This window comes from Apteryx mantelli, chromosome 7 (genome assembly GCF_036417845.1).
Source record: "Apteryx mantelli isolate bAptMan1 chromosome 7, bAptMan1.hap1, whole genome shotgun sequence".
NCBI classification, from domain to species: Eukaryota; Metazoa; Chordata; class Aves; order Apterygiformes; family Apterygidae; genus Apteryx; species Apteryx mantelli.
Genome location: NC_089984.1, coordinates 6,376,743 through 6,394,782, shown reverse-complemented (window position 1 = coordinate 6,394,782; position 18,040 = coordinate 6,376,743). Strand labels below are relative to the sequence as shown.

The 18,040-nt window shown below is 50.0% G+C and overlaps 1 protein-coding gene across 1 annotated transcript; it reads left to right on the top strand.

Annotated features, from left to right (window-relative positions):
* The first annotated feature begins 1,094 nt into the window (after nucleotides 1-1,094).
* Nucleotides 1,095-17,273, top strand: LOC106482554 (microsomal triglyceride transfer protein large subunit-like). Its single transcript, XM_067299718.1, has 18 exons — nucleotides 1,095-1,201; nucleotides 2,553-2,734; nucleotides 2,997-3,140; nucleotides 3,578-3,685; nucleotides 4,578-4,694; nucleotides 5,644-5,783; nucleotides 6,409-6,562; nucleotides 7,276-7,433; nucleotides 8,244-8,409; nucleotides 8,725-8,832; nucleotides 8,969-9,181; nucleotides 9,316-9,530; nucleotides 10,451-10,548; nucleotides 11,674-11,795; nucleotides 11,938-12,165; nucleotides 12,826-12,950; nucleotides 13,232-13,402; nucleotides 14,554-17,273. The coding sequence occupies exons 1-18, from the start codon at nucleotides 1,135-1,137 to the stop codon at nucleotides 14,699-14,701; spliced, it is 2,664 nt and encodes an 887-aa protein (XP_067155819.1). The 5' UTR covers nucleotides 1,095-1,134; the 3' UTR covers nucleotides 14,702-17,273.
* Nucleotides 17,274-18,040: the final 767 nt, after the last annotated feature.

Genomic DNA, 18,040 nt, shown 5'->3' with positions numbered 1-18,040 from the left:
CTGGCCTTGTGTTGGCAGCCATTCCAGGCGCAGGAAAGGCAGCAAGCCTGGACAGGGGTTGACTCTGCCTGAAAAGCTGGGCCTTTACACATCTCACCCCTTCCCCTGAGACAGCAGAGCACAGACCAGCTGCTCACCCTCAGATCCCTGGATCACTCTCGCCTACGTGCCCGCTGTCTTCTCGGCCCAAGCAGCCTCCATAAACACCTCCCTGACCTTCCTGATTTGCGCTAAACGTAAAGCTTCTGCCGAAATCGCAGCCCTGCAGAGACTAGCAGGGCAACGACTGCCCGGACCGAGCAGGACCAGCAGCGCAGGACCCCGTGTGCGCTCTCCCACCCCTGGACTGCTTCGCGTGCTCCCTGTATCTTTTCAATGCAACTCTGGCTGCTTGCTGAATAAAAATCCTGTTGGGAATCACATCCTCAGCTGGGTGATGGTTTTGGGCCTGGCTAGTCAGCACCAGTCTCCGGACCCTTTTGGCCACCCTTTCCCACGGCATTTTTGCAGGGAGCCAGTTTTTGCCTCCTGCGCTCGGCGCGGGGCTGGGACGGAGGCTGATTCCCGGCTTGACTCCCTCCACGGGTGCACGTAAACGTGTTGGTAGCCCCCCCGCTTGCAGGCGCTGCCTCCGTCCCCCTCCAGCCTGGCCCTTTAAGTAACCTGAGCCTCCGGGCTGGAAGTCCCGTCTCCAGCTCAAAAGAGGAGGGAAGGCTGCTGCTTTTCCATTCATCGCCTTCTGGGTCGTTTCTTTTAAAAAGCGACCATTTCTTCCGCTTTCCCCTCCGGCGGGGGGCCAGTAGGTGGGACAGAGCTGCTTTCCGAGCCGCCCCCTCCCACACCAAGGCAAAGGTTTTTCTCCACCCAGAAGTGCTTCTGGCAGCTCTTTTTTGCAACTTTCCCCCTCGTCGCTCTTTGGCATAAATCAGCCGATTTCCAAACCCTCTGTGGCTGCCGGGGGCTGGTGCAAAGGATTAATTATTTGCTTTTCCTTGGGTGTGTTAACGCAGGGACAGGGAGAAGGTCAGGCGCAGTCACCTGATGCCGCAAATCTTGCCCACTTTTGTTGTCTAGTCCCTCTCCCACCCCCTTGCTTCCCGGCTCCCGCTCTCTGCCCAGCTCCCAGCTCCCACCATGAATCCGCAGGCGGTTTCGGGATACATTTGCCTGCTTTGCTTGTCCTTCGGGAGCACAGCGCGAGGTAAGAGACTTTGCACTTTGGTTCCTGCGGCGGCCCGGGCCACGGGATGCTCGTCCCCCGCACAAGCAGCTCCCGGGCCGCTCCGCACGGGAAGCGCAGGAGAGCAGGGCTCGGCAACCGCTCCGGCTCCCGGCCAAGGGAAGAGTTATTGCCGCGACAGCTACGACAGTCCGCGCTGCTCCCCAGCTCGGGGACGGGTCGGGTCGGGTCGGGGTAATTGCATTTTTCAGGGCCGTGAAAGTCCTCTCCGTGGGGTGAGCAAAACTGGGGCTTTTCAGACCACGCGCAGCACAGAAGTGTAGGAATAATTCCGATTTGCAGAGGAAAACCCAAGGGGAGCGAGCTGGCTTTTCATTTAATCCTGACTGCCTCAAAGGTGGATTTTTTCCCCTTCCTGGAGAATGCAATAATTTTTCAGAGGGATTTTAAAGCCTAGTTTGTCAGTTATACTAAAATCAGCTGCACCCTAAACCGTTTCAGAAGCCCAGAAAGTGCATCAGATTGGGAGGAGCATTTCAAGTGGCTTTAGAAAATGGCAAACTCCCCAAATCATATTTGCGTATGAACAAGGGAATTGACTGCAAATAATTCTAGACAAAATAAGAGTAAAGCAAAGAGGAGTTTTGATCTAAAGCTGCCCCAGTGACTTCACTCAACCATATCACAAGGCCATTGATTTAATTAAGGATGAGCAGTTCTGATACAGCTACTCTTCAAACGGGGGAGAAAAAGAGGGAAAAGGTACAACATGAAGAATAGGTCACGGCTTCTCTCTTAACTAAAAACACTAGTGTTGTCTCTATTGATGCAGAACGCTGAAAGACCCTTCAAAACAACTTTCCCGTCTGTGGGCATGCTCAGGAGACTGTGCTTCAGGATTGAATTGTATTTCATGGGGACCTTCAAAAATTCCCAGAGTCCCCAAGCAGGGCATCCACCCTGAACATCCTTTCTAGGGCAAGCCTGGAAACTTAGCCAGGAATCAACTTCCACCCTGTGAATACCCAAATATCCCCTAACCTGCATTTATTACAGAAGCGGGTGTTGTCTGGAAGAAGTATTTGTCCACTGTAACCTGCTAGAGGAGCACATAGTTTCCAACCTGAGTAAAACCGAAACCAAAAACTGCAAGCACAAATATTTTTCCAGGAAAACCTTCTCATATTCTTCCAAGGCAGTTCTACCTAGCGCCTGGTGAAAAATGACACTTTCAGAAGGCAAAGCGATGCAGTTTGCAAGCTTTTCTGGAAGCCTGAGTCCTCTCTAGCATGGGGGCACGCCAGCTACAGCAAGCAGAGGGACTGAGAACCATGGATGTATGCAAGGCTTCAATGTTTGCCTCTTTCCCTAGGGAATCTGCAGCCACTTTCGTTCCAGCCCGGGATCCTGTATCAGTACCACTATTCCCTGGATGTCCAGCTAGATTACATGTCCAAGCTGTCCCTGCAGGGAAGCTGGCTGAAGGCTGAAGCTTTGGTTCAGGTGCACCGACTCTGGAGGCATCCAGGAGGGGAAGAGCTTCTCCAGGTGCAGGTACGCGAGGCTGCCGAAGGGTTATTAGTGCTTCTCATAGCAGACCTTTTTTTATAGTGAATAGTAAATCCATTGCAGCTTGATACTCCTCACGTAAGTAGTGGGGTTTTATTCCCTTAGCCCCTTCCATTTTGAACCCAAGTGGTATGAAACACGACCTCTGTGACAAAGGGCATTGCCTGCAGGTTAAATGCACAGAGGCAGTGGGGAACCTGGGAGCACACGTCTTGTCATTACTTTCTTCTCTCTTCCACCATCGTAGATCCAAGACCTAAAAGCCCAACATGCACCAGAGCATAAGAGGAGTCAGGATGGTGCTGGAGACCCATCCGTGGAGATTGCACTGAGCCAGGAGACGCAAGCAGAGCTCCAGCAGCCAGTTTTTATCTCCTGGAACAGCGGGAAGGTGAGCTGGACGCATACTGCGCCCACCCGTGCCCCCCCACGAACTGACCGGAGTGGCAAATATGAGAACATACGGTCTCCCACAGAGCCCAGCACGACCCCAGATGCTCCAAACTGGGAGAGTGCTGCAGACTCAGAAGAAGCTCCAGCATCATTTTTTAGCAGTACCTAGGTCTTATTCTTAGGATGGTAGCTCCTTGCTGACCTTCCTCTCTCCTAAGGTTTAGGAAAATCAGGAAAGCTTTGCTTAAAAAAATATAAAAGGTTTGCAGGCACAGATCCACAAAGTCAAGCCTGTGCTATTCAGGGATACAGCCTTTCTTGTAAGATCTCCAGGTACCTGCAGGGTGTCTGGTATCGCTTAGGTTGCGGGGGAAGACACCTTTCAGCAGAGAGAACCTGCTGCCCCACAGCCAGACACCAGTTTTATCCTTCTAGGTCAAAGCCTTCTACGGAAATGAAGCAGAAAGTCCCCTGATCTCAAATCTGAAACGAGGCCTCATCAGTCTGCTCCAGGTCCAGCCCCATCCTGGCACAGCAGTGGAGGTAGGTGCAGAGCTGGGGTTAGTTCGGAGGGCAAATCCTGCAGGAAAGCTGAGCCGGGAAACCATGCTGCAGCACTAAAATCAGCCCTGAAGCAGAGCTAGCCCCAGATTTTCAGCAGAAGAGGCAAAATTCAGGATAAACATAGCTGGGTTTGCTGCTCTGGTTGCCCGTGGGGTGTGAATGAAGATGATTGTTGAAAAGGACACCCCAGGGCAGGAGGTGCTGTGCAAACACCCTCACTACTCATGCCAGAAAGGGTTTATAAGCACAAATTTAAAAATATACATATCTGCAGATGATTTTCAGGAACAGACCCTTTTAGAATATCCTTATCTCCTGGACAAAAGGAAAAGCAGAGAGGGAAAAAAAACAACAACAGGAATTCTGCTAAGTGCGATTCACTTCACACAGCCCATCCAGCGGTCAGCAAATGACAGGGAAATCCTTCACTTCGCAGTTGAACTATTCAGAAGTGAATTTTGAACAAAACCAAATAACCTCAAAACTGTAGGCTCAAAAGTCCAGGCACAAAGGTGCTGCTGCTGCTGGTGTTAGCCTGAAAAAGCAAAGAGGCCAACGTCCTTCCCAACTGGATTTTGAGGTATCAAACACCCCATTGGGGCAGTTACTTGATTTACATATGCAATCTGATGCAGTAGCCATACCACCAGCTATGAGCAGATAACTGGACACAGACCTCAAACTTCATGGCTTCAGGACCAAATTTGCAAAATACAGCCCTGTTCCTAGCTTCCTGATGATTTTGATATTTATCGGGTTTGTCTTTTACCATGTCTGCTCTCTACACAGATCATTTTCTTCAGGCTCTCACAAGCTGTAATGACAGCTGATCACCATTCACCATGATTTCTTACATTTAACTGTGTTTCAGGAGGACGTTTCTGGGAGCTGTCAAGTCATGTACACCGTTTCCAATGATTCAGCCGTAAAGACAAAAGATCTCCTTAGCTGCACGAAGCCGAATTTTGGATTTGCCTCTGTAAACAAAGCAAGTCCAATGCTCTTGCGGTGGCGGTAGGACTCAACTTGTGACTCTGTCAAGTATACTGGGGTCTCCCTCAAATCTTACTACAGGTGGTCTTTGAGTCCCTGACCTGAGTGACCCACTTACAGCTGGAAGCAGCCTTCTGCACCAGTCTGTAATGGGTTCAGCTCCCTCCCAGCACTCCCCAGATGCAGGGCCAGGTGCTCCGATAACATCCCCTGGAGTTATCAGCCCTCTCCACACCAGGGCTGAGAGATGAAGCAGAGGCAAGGGGTGAAGTCCAGCATGTGCGTCATTCCTTTCGGAAGGAAAAAAAAAAAAAAAAGAAAGAAAAAAGAAAAAGCAGAGAGCTTCCTCAAGGTCACTGTGCAGCATAGCAAAGGAGCCAAGCATTTTTGGCATAAGTTCACCAGTGATTATTTTTGCTTAGCTTTCTCTTTTGCTTGGAGAAAGTCCTTGCAAATGTTCATTAGGACACGGCAGGTTTTCTTTGCTGGTGCTACCTCTTCCCACGCAGGACACTTGTGTTGGGGCAGCTATATCGCTAGTGCTGTCAGATGGACCCAAAGGAAGGGCAATGCCTTGTGAGGAACTTATTTCCAGTTTTCACAGCCTCTAGCCACCACCCAGGGCCGGCAGGAGCATCCCCTCCCTTCAGGCAGGCCCTCCTGGCTCTGCTTCCCCTGTTGTCTTCTGTAGCTGAGCCACCGTGACACAAAGAAATAAGTGTAATAAAAGAGAGCATCCACATGGTGTCACCAGTCTTCCTCCGCATGTGAGCCAGGGCGCCAGAGCATCTGTGCACTGTGGTTCTCACCGGGGGCTACCATCTCCCAGGCCTGCAAAGAGACTGGGTCCTTCCTAATTTTCCTTTCTTACAGTTGAAGATGAAGGGGGAGACAGGAAGCAAGAAAGGTTGAAATTTTTTCTCCTTTGGTTTTCCTTTTTTAAGATTTTCGGAGTCCAGTGGCAACCCACCAGCAAAAGCCTGTACTTGGTGAAAGACAACCTCATCCAGTCAGTGCTAGCGGAGGAAAGCCACGCGGTGTCTCTGAGCCTGAGGTCCACCACTGGCATCAAAATCAATTCAAGGTGAGTGATGGACCTGTGCAGCTGCCTAAACTGGACAGCCTCGCACAGGATGACCATCCACGTGTTGAAGATGGAAGCTATTCATTGCTTTCATGCCGTCTCATCTCAGTTAGCATAGCCCAATGCAGACAGCGAGGAGATGCAACAGTACAACAGCTAGGCACGCGGTGCACAGAAATCAGCTTAGTGACAGGACATATTTGACCGCTTTCCTCCCATAGCTGGCTGTTTCCCTACATCCTGTCCCATGGGATCCATCCCTTGAACCAGAAGTTTCCTCTGGAGAGAGGATCTGCAAGGGAATGCACAGCTCGTGGGAGCATGCGGGCACAGTGGGAACTGAGAGAGGTCCAGAGGCCCTTGGAAAACCTTACTGAGCAGAGATTAAGGACCCACTGCTTTAGCCAAGTGAGCTGTCATCAGCCTGGGGCAGAAAAAGGCTGCAGGACACCTCTGCAAATCTCTGTCTCCAAGAGCTTCCCCTTTTCTTCCCTTGTGCCTCAGCCTCCCCAAAATATCTCATCTCCCTCTATCTCTTCCTTCTCCAAACCTGTGTGAACCCAACCAGCCTCAGAGCAAAGGAGGGTGTAAACTATGTTCCCATTTGCTTCTTCTCCCTCAACAGGCAACAGCTTGAGCTAGCGTCTTCTTCCATGCCTGGCCCGGCAGAGGTGCCTGGACAAAGCCTCGAGGACGCGCTGGCTGGTACGGAGGGAAAGCACCAGCCCCTGGACATGGCCTGCCTGCATTACCGGAGGGTCTGCACCCACTGCCCTTCGGTCAGTGCCACCAAACACCCCCAAAACATGCCCCGTGCTCCTCTCCCAGCTGGGCGCCCAGACACACACAGCGCAGGCAGGAGATGGCTTCCAGGCTAGCTTCTTGCCTAGACTAGAAGAGAGAGCACCCCACCAGTCTTAAGCCTGACCTGTTATTTCTGTCCTAAACAGCTGTGCCTAATGCTGCTACAAGCTGCGGAAAGGAGCCCCCTCTCCCCAAGACATAGCTGCATTTCTGTGAGGGGAGAAGTAACCAGATGCACAGCTGGCACGTCTAGTCAGGGTTAAACTCATCGTGGGTCTGAGATCAGGAAATATTTCCTCCACCCCCACTCTGCAGGTCAGGCTGGCAAGGACAAACGAGGGGTTATTTCTGCCTCCAACCATTCTCTAGGCATTTCCTTAGGAAATCTGGACTTGCAGCGCCTTACTGACACTGGTGATGCCCTCGGTTTCTCCTACTCTTTTCCTGCACGTTACAGATTTACTTTTTGGCTGTAAGACTTCAGTGGTGGGAGTGGGAGAGCGTAGCAGATGTTCTGTGGCCCCCCTCTATTTGCAGGCAACTGTATGTCCTGGATTCAGTGTCCCTACATCTCCCTGCACTCCTGAATATTCACTTACTATAAAACATTGTCCCATGTTTGAGGATCCTGGGGAACAAGGCTAAATTGCACATGACACCGGTAACAAAACAAACCTTGCCTTTGCAGCTCAGAGCCTATCTGAAGGCTTTTGACAGCCAGAAAGTCAAAATGGACATCGCCAAGGTGTCAACAACATGGCAGTTCCATAGGCTCATCCAGATGCTGCACAGAGCAAAGAAGAGAGATATCCTGCAGCTGCTGAGGGTAGCTCCAGAGGAGATGGTGTAAGACCCCCAGTATCTATCTTGCCCCAGATGGCTCTCTATACCAATAAATGGCATGTAGGACCCTGGGATGCAGGGTCATTTCTGGACATGCTGGTCCATAAACCACACCTAGTCCAGGCAGGTGTGCAGGAGCTTTCCCAGCTTATCCTCAGTAGTGCAAACGGCCTCCTGTTTTTCCTCAGTGCCTGTTCTTTACAGCCACCATATGGCCAGTTTTCACCAAGCATCAGGCTTTGGGGCAGATCAAATGCTCCAGCAAGGCTTTGGGAAATACTGGCAGAGGCTTGGCCTTTACAGAACACACAGCCATGGCCCTGTCATCCATCCCCTGCGAGTGTGAATGCCGGGGCCAGGCTCGGCTGTCTGCAGCAAAACGCTAGGTGTGACCAAGTTCAGAGCAAAGCTCGCAGGTGTGATACGCACAGATAATGCCAGCTCAGTAGCCAGTGCCGATGAGCTTGTCTTTGAAGAAAGTTCTTTGCAAAAGTCCCAACCTCTTAGGTTTTTTGTTTGTTTTTTGTTTTTTTTTTTGAGCTGTGAATTGAAACTTCAGGGTGTTTTTAAGTAGGGAAAAGTAAATGAAACTGGGATTTTCTTTAGGAGCTTTAGAAAGGCTGGGGGTCACATTCAGCCCCCATGGAGGTGCATGTAATCCCAGCATCCCTCAAAGGATTCAACCTTTGCTCCCTTGCCTTGGCCTGGGGAGGGGGAGCCGAGGTCCTCTACAAGGGCCAAGGTCACTGATCCCAGTGGTGCCGCACTGGGCACCTCGTTTCTCCTCTGACGACCATTCCCTTCTCGCTCCAGCCCCTTCTTCATCGAGGCCGCAGTGGCTGCCCAGTCAGCAGCATCCTTGGCAGCTCTCGCCGACTTTCTGGATTTCAGCAAGGACCCCAGTTCCCTGCTGGAGAAGTTCCTCTACGCAGCGGCTTTCTCCCCCCGGCCTTCTAAAGAGCTTCTCAGCCTGGTGTTAGTAAGTAGAGGCATCTCTCTCTCTCCCCCTTAGGGTCCAGGGCACTGAGTGGTTTTAACTGGACACCAGTGATGGGAGTAAATGCATTCAGCAGAAAGTCCTTTATATCAGTGTATTACAGATATTAAAAGCTTAATTACCTACTGTGAAAATTGGCATTTTATCTGATCAGATCATGCGTTGACTCCTTCAAGGCTGGTAAGAGCTAGTCTTTCTTACTTTTTTAGTAAACACCGAGACAATAGCTAAAGCACACTCCTCCTCTCTCTTTTTTCATTTCCCTTCTTTTCCTTAAACCCCTTTTCCTCCTCCCAGGACAAGCTCCAAGGGAAGCGGTTGGCACCAGAGGTCTGGGAGACGGGGATAGTTGTCATAGGCTCTCTCATTAGCAAATTGTGCCGGCAGAATCTGTGCGGATCGCAGGTGGGTTCCCCGACAAACCTCCATGCTCACTTTTTCAGCCTTACCATCCTTCCCCTTCCTCTGCAGCTGCCTGAAACATATCCTGCCCTTCATCCTCATCCTCCTCTGCTTCTATCCTCTTGCAAAACCAAACCAGGAGGTGGAGCGTGGAGTGAAAACCATCCTGCAGGGACTAGGAAGAGCCAAGGAGGAGTCCGAGGTGGTTATTTACCTGGTGTCCCTGAGGAACGCCTTGCTGCCCGAAACCATCCCCACCCTCCTGCACTACGCCGAGGAAGGCCCTGCTGCGGTCGCGGCTGCAGCAGTCGCTGCCCTGCAGGGGTTCCCCACGCAGCACATCTCCGGCGAGGTAGGAAACAAAGCTTCCCGCTTAAACTGAGACACTAGGGCTAGGGATGCAAAGCAGAGCCCGAAAGGCTTGACCACCACTGTTTGCATGCCATCGGGCATAACGCCATAGTTTAAATTGCATTCTCGCATCAGGTGAAAAGAGCAATGAGGAGGATTTTCCACGAGAAGAGGAAGAGCTATGAAAAAACATGCCGCCTGACTGCCGCAGAAATCCTCTTAGACAACAAGCCTTTGCCCATGGACGTCATCAACATCCTACTGGCCACCAAGGAGCTGGAAACAGAAATGGCAACACTTCTGCAGCTGAAGGTCCAGAACAGTTTGCGTGCTGAACACCACCCAGCGAGGTGGGTCGGGAAAGGAAAGTTGCATTTTTCCCCCCCCATCAGTCTACATCATTTTTTTTCCTCCTCTACACCCCAGCTGTGGCTTTTGAACTGCATACCCCTCATAGCTGGGTCAACACCTGATCTGGCTACGCCATGAAGCATTGCTGCAACAGTGCCAGGGCTGCCTGGTAATTCCCAGCTGCGGGAGGAAGAAAACTGTAGGGCTGCTAAGGCAGGTGTTGCCAAGCAAGCCCAAATCCAGCATCTCTCCTTGGCTGGTCCTGCAGCACAGCAGCACCCAGGCTCATTGCTTCAGCAGGAGCCCAGCAGCAGAGTCCTTGGAGGCCAAAGCTCTGGCTTGCAGGACAGTGCACAACTTGTAACTGGCTTAATCTTTCTATGTGCACAAAACAAACCAAGCACAAAAATCTCCAAGCTAGGCAAAAGCTGCACAAAAACATTTGAATGGTTTATTCTGATAAACCAGAGGGAAATTCCAGCATGGTCCTGGTGTGCTCATTTCCTTTTTGCTCACATTTGTCTGGGCAGTCAGGAATTCAGAGAAATATCTGTAGAAATCAAGCCAGTTATACATATTCCCATCTAGTGGGATTTACAGGGGACTTCCACCCTGAAGGCATTCACACAGCTGCTCTGAATACTCCTTCAGGGATCATTGCCTTGTAAAACAGAAACAAACAGTGCTCTATAAATTAGCGTGCCCTGTGACATGCTTGCTTCAGCCAAGCAGCATAAAGAGTTGGGGGGTTGCATTTCTTCTGCAGTTTTTAAATTCTTATCTTCTTCTTTTCTTTGTACAGCTTTCTTTAATGACCACTAACATTTTCTGTGATGAATTTGGCTTATATTTAATTCTGACTGTGAATTCCCCTTCCTTTCTTTCCAGTCCTCATACATCTTTTCCTTCTTGTTTCCAGGAAGATAGTGAAGGATGTCATGAGAGACCCACAGATAAATAACTACAACTACTTCTCGAAACCTGGCATCTCCTCTGCCTTCTCAGGACCCCTGACAGGTGACACCACTGACAAGACTGTTTCCCTTCCCCTCAAAAGGCCCAGCAGGTGCCTCTGGTTTACAGAAATTCCCCAAAATCTAGTCTGAGATTTCTGAGCATCTCCCACAAGCATCTTCTAGAGTCTAAGAGCAGGTGTCTCCCCTATATATTCATATCGTCTCCTCATACATGTATGCCTTCCTCTGGCTTCTTTGCAACCACCTGCTTTCAACAGAATATGAGCTGGGCCACATACTTTTCCCAAATCCTGCTCATTTGAAAGAGGAATTTCATCTGAAGGTGAAACCAGTGGTAGAGTGTGGGAGGGAGTTTCTGTGCTTTTCCTGATAAGTCAGTTCCTTAGGTATTTTTAATAAGTGATTCAAAGAGGAGAATCCTTGGGCTGGGATTAAAAAAAAGTCATCAAACTTCAGAGACACTGCAATTAATGCCTGCTAGATATCTGCTTAAATCTTCACCTGTCAGCTCTCACTTGTAACCCTCTTCAAATCATCTTCTTCTAGCCTTATATTTATAAAGCTCTTCTTGGGGGGGTGTGGAGGCAGAGTAACCAACATCCATAAGAAAAGTATAGCAATGCTGAATCCTCCAAGTACTGTAAGAATGGAAGAAGATGGTGCAGAGAAGCTTTTCCCTCTAAATACTTCAGCTTTGTCAGACATTTTATTGCTAACGTATTCAGCCACCCTGACCACAAATGCAAGAGCTCTACAGGACTAGCAACACAATCACTTGGCTTAAAAATTACCAAGGAGCTCTCAAGAGTCTGCTTTGAGACATCCCCCGTGACCCCCCATTTTTCACAGTAAACCTGAATGAGCTTTTTATAAGAACTCACCTGCTCTGCCAAGCTCTGGCTCCATTGCACCAGGCACAGGGGAAGAACCACACTTGCCAGCCAGGTTGCCTGTGATCACACCAGGATCTGCAGCTCTCAGCCAGTGCCTCCCACAGTCACCCGTGGGCTCTTTATTATCTAGTCAGTGTTGATCCCCTGCAGCTGTTATCAGAGCATTTGAGATTCATTGTGATCCTGTGACTCATTCCCAAAAAGCAATACGTCACATCCTGCCGCAATGGATACGGTGCAGGCCTGTTCACGGGCGCCTCTCTGTCTTTCAGTCACCCAAGACCTGCTTTCCACCTTCGGGCTGGAGCTGCTATTTACGGAGGGTGGATTCCTGAGAAAGAGCCTCTCCGACTTCTCGTTGTTCAGCCGTGGCCATCGGCTTCACGTGGCTCAGGTGTGCTACCTGGAGAGTGGCTGGGTGCCAGCTATGCAAAGCAGTTCAACAAGTGTAGTATCTCAAGTAGCATTGCAGTGCATCGAACTGACTCTCTAGCTTTGCTCCATGCAGCTTTCATGGCTCTATCTCTGTGTTTTAGGTCACTATTGAAGCACAAGGGATGGAGTCTATGCTGGGAGAAAACACACTGGAAGGAGAAGAGGAGCCAGAGCTCATGGCTGGGATGTCTGCCACTTTCTTCGACGTTCAGTTGCGGCCAATTGTGTTCTTCCAGGGATATACAGATTTAATGGCCAAGGTCCTGCTAAGCAGTGGAGAACCCACAAGTGTGGTCAGAGGGAATCTCCTACTGATGGACCATCACCAGGTAATGGATGGAGGGACAACCTGCCTCTACCCCCATTGGCTACTAGACTGGGCCATGGATGTCAAAGAATACTGAGTTCCCATACCTGACGTGCACTGGGTCATGCCATGTTTCTCACTGTGGACCCAAATCTAAGAGTTAGATGGCACTACCAAAGGCCGCCTAGGGTTGGTAAAGCAGCCGGATGGCTGTGCTCTGCCGTGGGGTACCCATGGCTCTAGTTCCCACCATGCAAACCCAGCCAGGGGCATTAGACTAGACAGTCCCAACAGCCTCACATCATTGCCTGTATCAGCATCTCAGAAGGGAGGGTGTCGAGAGGATGGGACCAGACTCTTTTCAGTGGTGCCGAGCGACAGGACGCGAGGCAACGGGCACAAACTGAAACACAGACAGTTCCATCTTAACATGAGGAAAAACTTTTTCACTGTGAGGGTGACAGAGCACTGGAACAGGTTGCCCCGAGAGGTGGTGGAGTCTCCTTCTCTGGAGATATTCAAAACGCGCCTGGATGCAATCCTGTGCAATGTGCTCTAGGTGACCCTGCTTGAGCAGGGGGGTTGGACTAGATGATCTCCAGAGGTCCCTTCCAACCTCAGCGATTCTGTGAAGAGCTGTGTGTCCGGCCTCAGAGCAAGTACTGCCTTTTCCATCTCACAGGTCATTCCACTACAGTCTGGTCTACAAGTGGTGATCAAACTCCAGGGTGGGCTTGGGCTTGACATCTCAGCCAACATGGACGTGAGCATATGGGAGCAGGAACTGAAAACTAGCATCAGCACAAGGTCAGTGGCTCTGGAAATGCAGGCTACCCAGGAGGGTCTTAACACCCAGCATGAGGGTTGCCCCATCTTAGACTGTCTTGCAGCTTATCCTCATGCCCTTCTCCTGCTGTGTCCAGCCAAGCCTCTGCTCAGGGAGAGTGGAGAGGTGGGCAGGGAGCTGGTGGGCAGTGATTACACACTTCCTTTCCACAGGCAGATGTAAAATTGAGGTGATCACAGGCTTGTAGAGGCTTGCACAGCACCATGCCTGGTGACTGGACCTGCGCTCTTTGCTCTTGCAGGGGAAGTCTAGCCATAGATTTCCAGACAGAACTAGACGCCCCTTTCTTCCAAACCACCATGAGAAGCCAGACTGAGGTGGAGACCTCGATCCACTTTGACACAGTCCTGCGGTTTTCTGCAAGCCCTGTGCTCATGTGCCTGCAGCTGAGAGAGGACCAGGTCCCATACAGGTAAGCTCTGGAGCTGTGGTGAAGGACACAGCCAGGGGTTCAGGCCCAAGCAGTGGGGATGACACCTCTCTGCTCAGTGGCTCTGTACCGGTGTCACCTTCATGTCCCGATCCAGCAGGCAGCAGAGCTCCTGGCTGAGCCGAGATCGTACCTGTCCCCATCTCCGAATGTAGGAACAGCAGGAGCAGCAGCTCCAGCAGCACTCAGTTAAAGCCAAGGAGGCAGAGCTGCACAGGAGAGAGGAGATTTTAAAAGCTCATTTTTCTCTTCCCAGGGAGGAGCTGATTGCTTAGTACCTTGCTTCTTGCAGGGAAGGATAACAGCATCCATGCCCAGAATTTAATTTAAGCAAGTCCAACTTAGTCCTCCTAACAGGGGAAGTGAGGGAAAGGCTAACAGAAGTCTCAGACAGCCCCAGGCAAAGAGCTGAACTAAAGAGCATCAAGATTAACCAAATCCTCTCCCCAGAAAACCACTAGGCTGTTTTCTACAGTATTAAGGTAATAAACTGCTTTGTGAAGGAACCATTTATCCTTCTGTTAATAATAACCCCAACCCCAGATATAACAGCACTGCTTTCTTACACTCTTCTGGATGTGTCTTTCAGAGGGGCCAATACAATATATCAGTCTTGGACAGCCTTTGCTATAGGTGTCCAAGACACAAAGCCCAAGAGCACAGGTACCTCGGACAGACAGATGCCGCTCATTCTCCCACACTCTTCCCAAATAAGAGTCTCCATTTCAGCCCATGGCTAGGAGGAGCGAGACAATACCCAAAACACACTCTTATTTTCTCCCAGCCTAAAGGACAACGTGGTTTCACCTACTGTGGAAACCACATAGGACTCAACCACGTTATAAATGAAACCAGCAGTGAAATTTCCCTTTCTGCAGTACAGTGACAAAAGACCTAGGACTTCTCAGGGAGAGGAGGGCATTAACATCTCCACGTTTGTTGAGTGGGGTGGGCCAAAACCATGAGGGAGACTGGGGAAGGACTCCACAAGTTCATGATGAGGTGGGTGGAAATGCAGTGCCCAGACCATCAGGTCTTCCGGAAATATAAAGCCCCGAGTGTGAATATGCTGGTGTGGGAGATGGATGAGGTCCACCAGCATATCCTCCTGACCAGTCTGCTCTGCTCCACAGAGAGATCTTCACAATTTCCAAATCTGCTGGGAGCCAAAGCAGCACTATGCGAAAAGGCCGGCAGGGCACTGTGGCTGGGCGGGAGTTTGCCTTGCATGGGACCAACTCCAAGATGTGCAACCTCCTGCTGAGAGAGGACAAAGAATAGGAGAATTGGTGCACTTTGGGCCTGAGTTACATCTCCCCTCCTGCCATGCACCCCCATTCTTCAACATGAGTTGCCAAGGGCCCTGCTGCACTCCTACACAACCATCTTTCACTGACAATAATAAAAAAAAATGGAAAATGATGAAACCAGGACATAAGAGTCCAGGAGAGAAACTGCTACAGAACATCAAGAAGCACCCTCCTGTCCTGGGCCAGGGCTTGAGGATCTAGGCCTGCCCCGAGACCCTGCAGGTTCATCAACCTGAACTCTTCCTCTTTATGGAGGAGGGCTGTGTGGAAGTCCAAATGGTCTACAGGGAGCCTTGTAAAAAAAAAAACAAAACAAAACAAAAACAAAACAGCCTTCTTTTGCAAATGAAAGAGTTTCAGATAGCCTGAGAGAGCATTCTGCAAGATGATACCCCAAGCTGCCTTATTTCTTCTCCACTTATCAAAGCAGTCAGGAGGGAGGACATCTGCAGCTGCCAGGGAGCAAGTTCCCCAGGGATAAAGTGAATGCCCCTTCCTTTAATGCATGGTTTTGTGATGGCCAGAGAGTCCAGGGAGGTGGAAATTTTCATTTCTGGAGGAGGTGCAGGTTTGTTTTTGTGTTTTGTTTTTTTTAATGCAACCACAGAGACATTCACCCCAGAATAATCCTCCGGGAGAGAGCTAGAGCAGCAAGACAAAATGCTGCATAACCTGTTGGCAATTATGTTATGTTCTTTCCAGCATAACTGAAGGTGTTTGCATTTATTTGCGTAAGAAGGCAGCTCAGCTCCCTCACAGCTTGTTGCCATCATCTTATTCCCGCAGGCAATTTGCACTCTGTTGCCAGGGATATGGCTGATGTCACATCAGGCAGCAAGGATGAGGCCAGGAGGGGAACAGCTTATATTTCAGAGAGGTCAGAGTCACACTTGGTGCAAGGAAAAGAAGCAAGGCAGAGGAACACGACCCACAGAGCTTAGGAAAAGCTGGACAAAAAGGACTGCAAACTAAAGCAAAGTTCAAACGGAGCAGGGGAAAGTCTACCCTATGGCAAGAGTCCCTCCTTAAGAGCATGGACCAGCAGTCTCAATCCTCATTTTAAAACAGCAAGAACTGTAGCAAAGGTGGGGCTAAAAGTGTGAAAAGATGCTGAAGACCTACCAGCTGCCGGTGAAGGGTGGAAGGAGACAGGGAGTCTGGAGCAGGGACTGGCTGAAGGAAAAGGGAAGAGACACCGGTGTGCCCAAGGCACTAAACTATCCCATCACACCTCTGCGTACCCTCTCCTAACGCTGATCCTCAGAGACTGCTGTTCTGGTGTCCCCACTGGCATTTTTTCCCCACACACATTTTTCCCCCTCTAAGAAAGGCTAAGGAAGGGCTACAAGGACCAGCTGAGGTCATGAAAAACACCTTGCAACAAAAAATTGCAAGAGCACAAGCATTTTAGTTTACAAAGACTGGACTTAAAAAGTGTCTTGATTATTGGGATTCCCAGCATGGGATGAAGACACTGGAAGCAGAGAAATTGCTGTTCTAACAGGAGTAGCACACAGAGCTGGATCTGAAGTCAGCAACGCTCAGTCAGGGAACAACACGATTTCAAACCATGGGCCCAGGCTGCCAAGATGTTTGGAAATCTCTCCCTCCCTTGGGTATTTTTTCTATGAATTGTTGTTAGTTCAGTCCACATCATTACCAGGACCAAATGCAGGTATCAGTTGCTGCGGAGGGCAAAACATCGTGTTTGACTGAAGTAGTCCTTTCTGGATTTGAGAGTCTATCAAGGCAAGTTTGACCAAGGTAGTACAAGGCCATTACTTCAGGTAATCATCCTTCACTGCGTACATTAGTCAACCGAAACTGGAAAAGCTAAAATGAGGGGCTCACACCTCCACCTCCTCCCTTTCTGCTCTTTATGGAAGCCAGTAAATAACAGTAAACATATATATTTTGCTCATGCATACAGATTTGAAGTTCATGTATTGAGGGGTGGCTTCTGCCTAGAGCATCCTCTTCTTTTTGATCCAAAGTTTACACATTAAAGGAGAAGCCTCTGGTCTCTCTTATCGCCTGAACAGCAGTTCCCCTTCTCTTTCAAAGGAGGCAGTGGCTGAAGATAAGATCGCCTCAACCCCGCGTGCAGAAGGCAGCGTTCCAGCTACAAAGAGATACAGCAGCTCCCCTTTTTCTGCTTACATTTGGGCACTTTTGGTGACAACTTATGAAAATTACAGTTAGCTTCAAGTAAATATTGTTCTGCTGTTTTGAATTCTCCTCTCAAGTCAGACCTTTATCGGCCACAAAAGCTGAACGTCCCTTCAGCACCGGAGGGAGGCTTACAAGGAAAAGCTGTATTTCTTCATCCCTTTCTGATAACAGTGCCTTTGAAATGTTTCTACCCTTTTTTTTGGTATTAGAAAACATGCTTTTTAGGAAAACGAGGGACATTAAATATTGTCAAAATTGTGAACGTGATATAAATGTAGCACAGGATCTCCTGATTTTTGGGGGGGAAACTTGGTTGCTTTTTCATCTGGAGACACTAATTCTGAGTGTTTTGATTATGTACAGAAATAAATGAGGTGTATTTTTATATTTTCTCTGTTAGCTTTTCTGGACCTATAACCGGGGTGAAGAGAAAGGCAGAGAGCAGCTCCTGCAACACAGGCTTTTCCAACCAGAAAAGCATGGCCAAAGCCAGCTGTACGTAATGCTGCTCCCCAGGAACCTGATTTCTAGGTCTATATTTAGGGTGCTGCAGATACCTGTGGCTAAATGCCCCGCCAGGGCTACCAGCCACGAGCAGCTCACCCCTAAAACCTGGAGCGCTCTGACAGGGATGACCTGCTGCCCCGCGAGCGTGTTCCCATGGGGCTGCCGACACCAGCTTATCCGCTCCTTCCAGTTGCTGCAAGGGTATTGGAGACCATCCAAGGCATTGCTTAAAAATCAGGGCTTCCCCTGCACCAAGGCTTTGCTGGTTACGGAGCAATCTCGCCCGGAGCGGGCCTCAAGGACGCCGAGTAATTGCCCAGGGACTTGCCCTCGGGTCCGAACAGGAGGATCCCTGCGTGACCGTGGGAGGAGCAGCCCCTATCTCCCTTGTTGCATTTCTCACACGGCTCTGCCAGCAGTTTGGGGAGGACTGTCTGGCCTGAAACCTCCCTAAGTTAGGTGCAAAACAGCCTCAGCACCTTGCTCCGCAGCCAAAGCCAGGAGAACGGGTGGGTTGCCAGCAGCCCATCTGCTGTTTTGGACCGTTTCCAGAAATCCCTCCCCTGCCTCTGTTTCCTTTGCCTCTCTGGTGGATAAGGAGATTTATAGAGGCAGATTTGTCATTCAGCTG

Excerpts from the sequence above, each read along its gene's own strand:
- LOC106482554 (XM_067299718.1), top strand. The coding sequence starts at position 1,135 with ATGAATCCGCAGGCGGTTTCGGGATACATTTGCCTGCTTTGCTTGTCC. Across the intron at positions 1,202-2,552 it reads CTTCGGGAGCACAGCGCGAG|GGAATCTGCAGCCACTTTCG; the intron begins GTAAGAGACTTT and ends CTCTTTCCCTAG. Across the intron at positions 11,796-11,937 it reads ATCGGCTTCACGTGGCTCAG|GTCACTATTGAAGCACAAGG; the intron begins GTGTGCTACCTG and ends TCTGTGTTTTAG.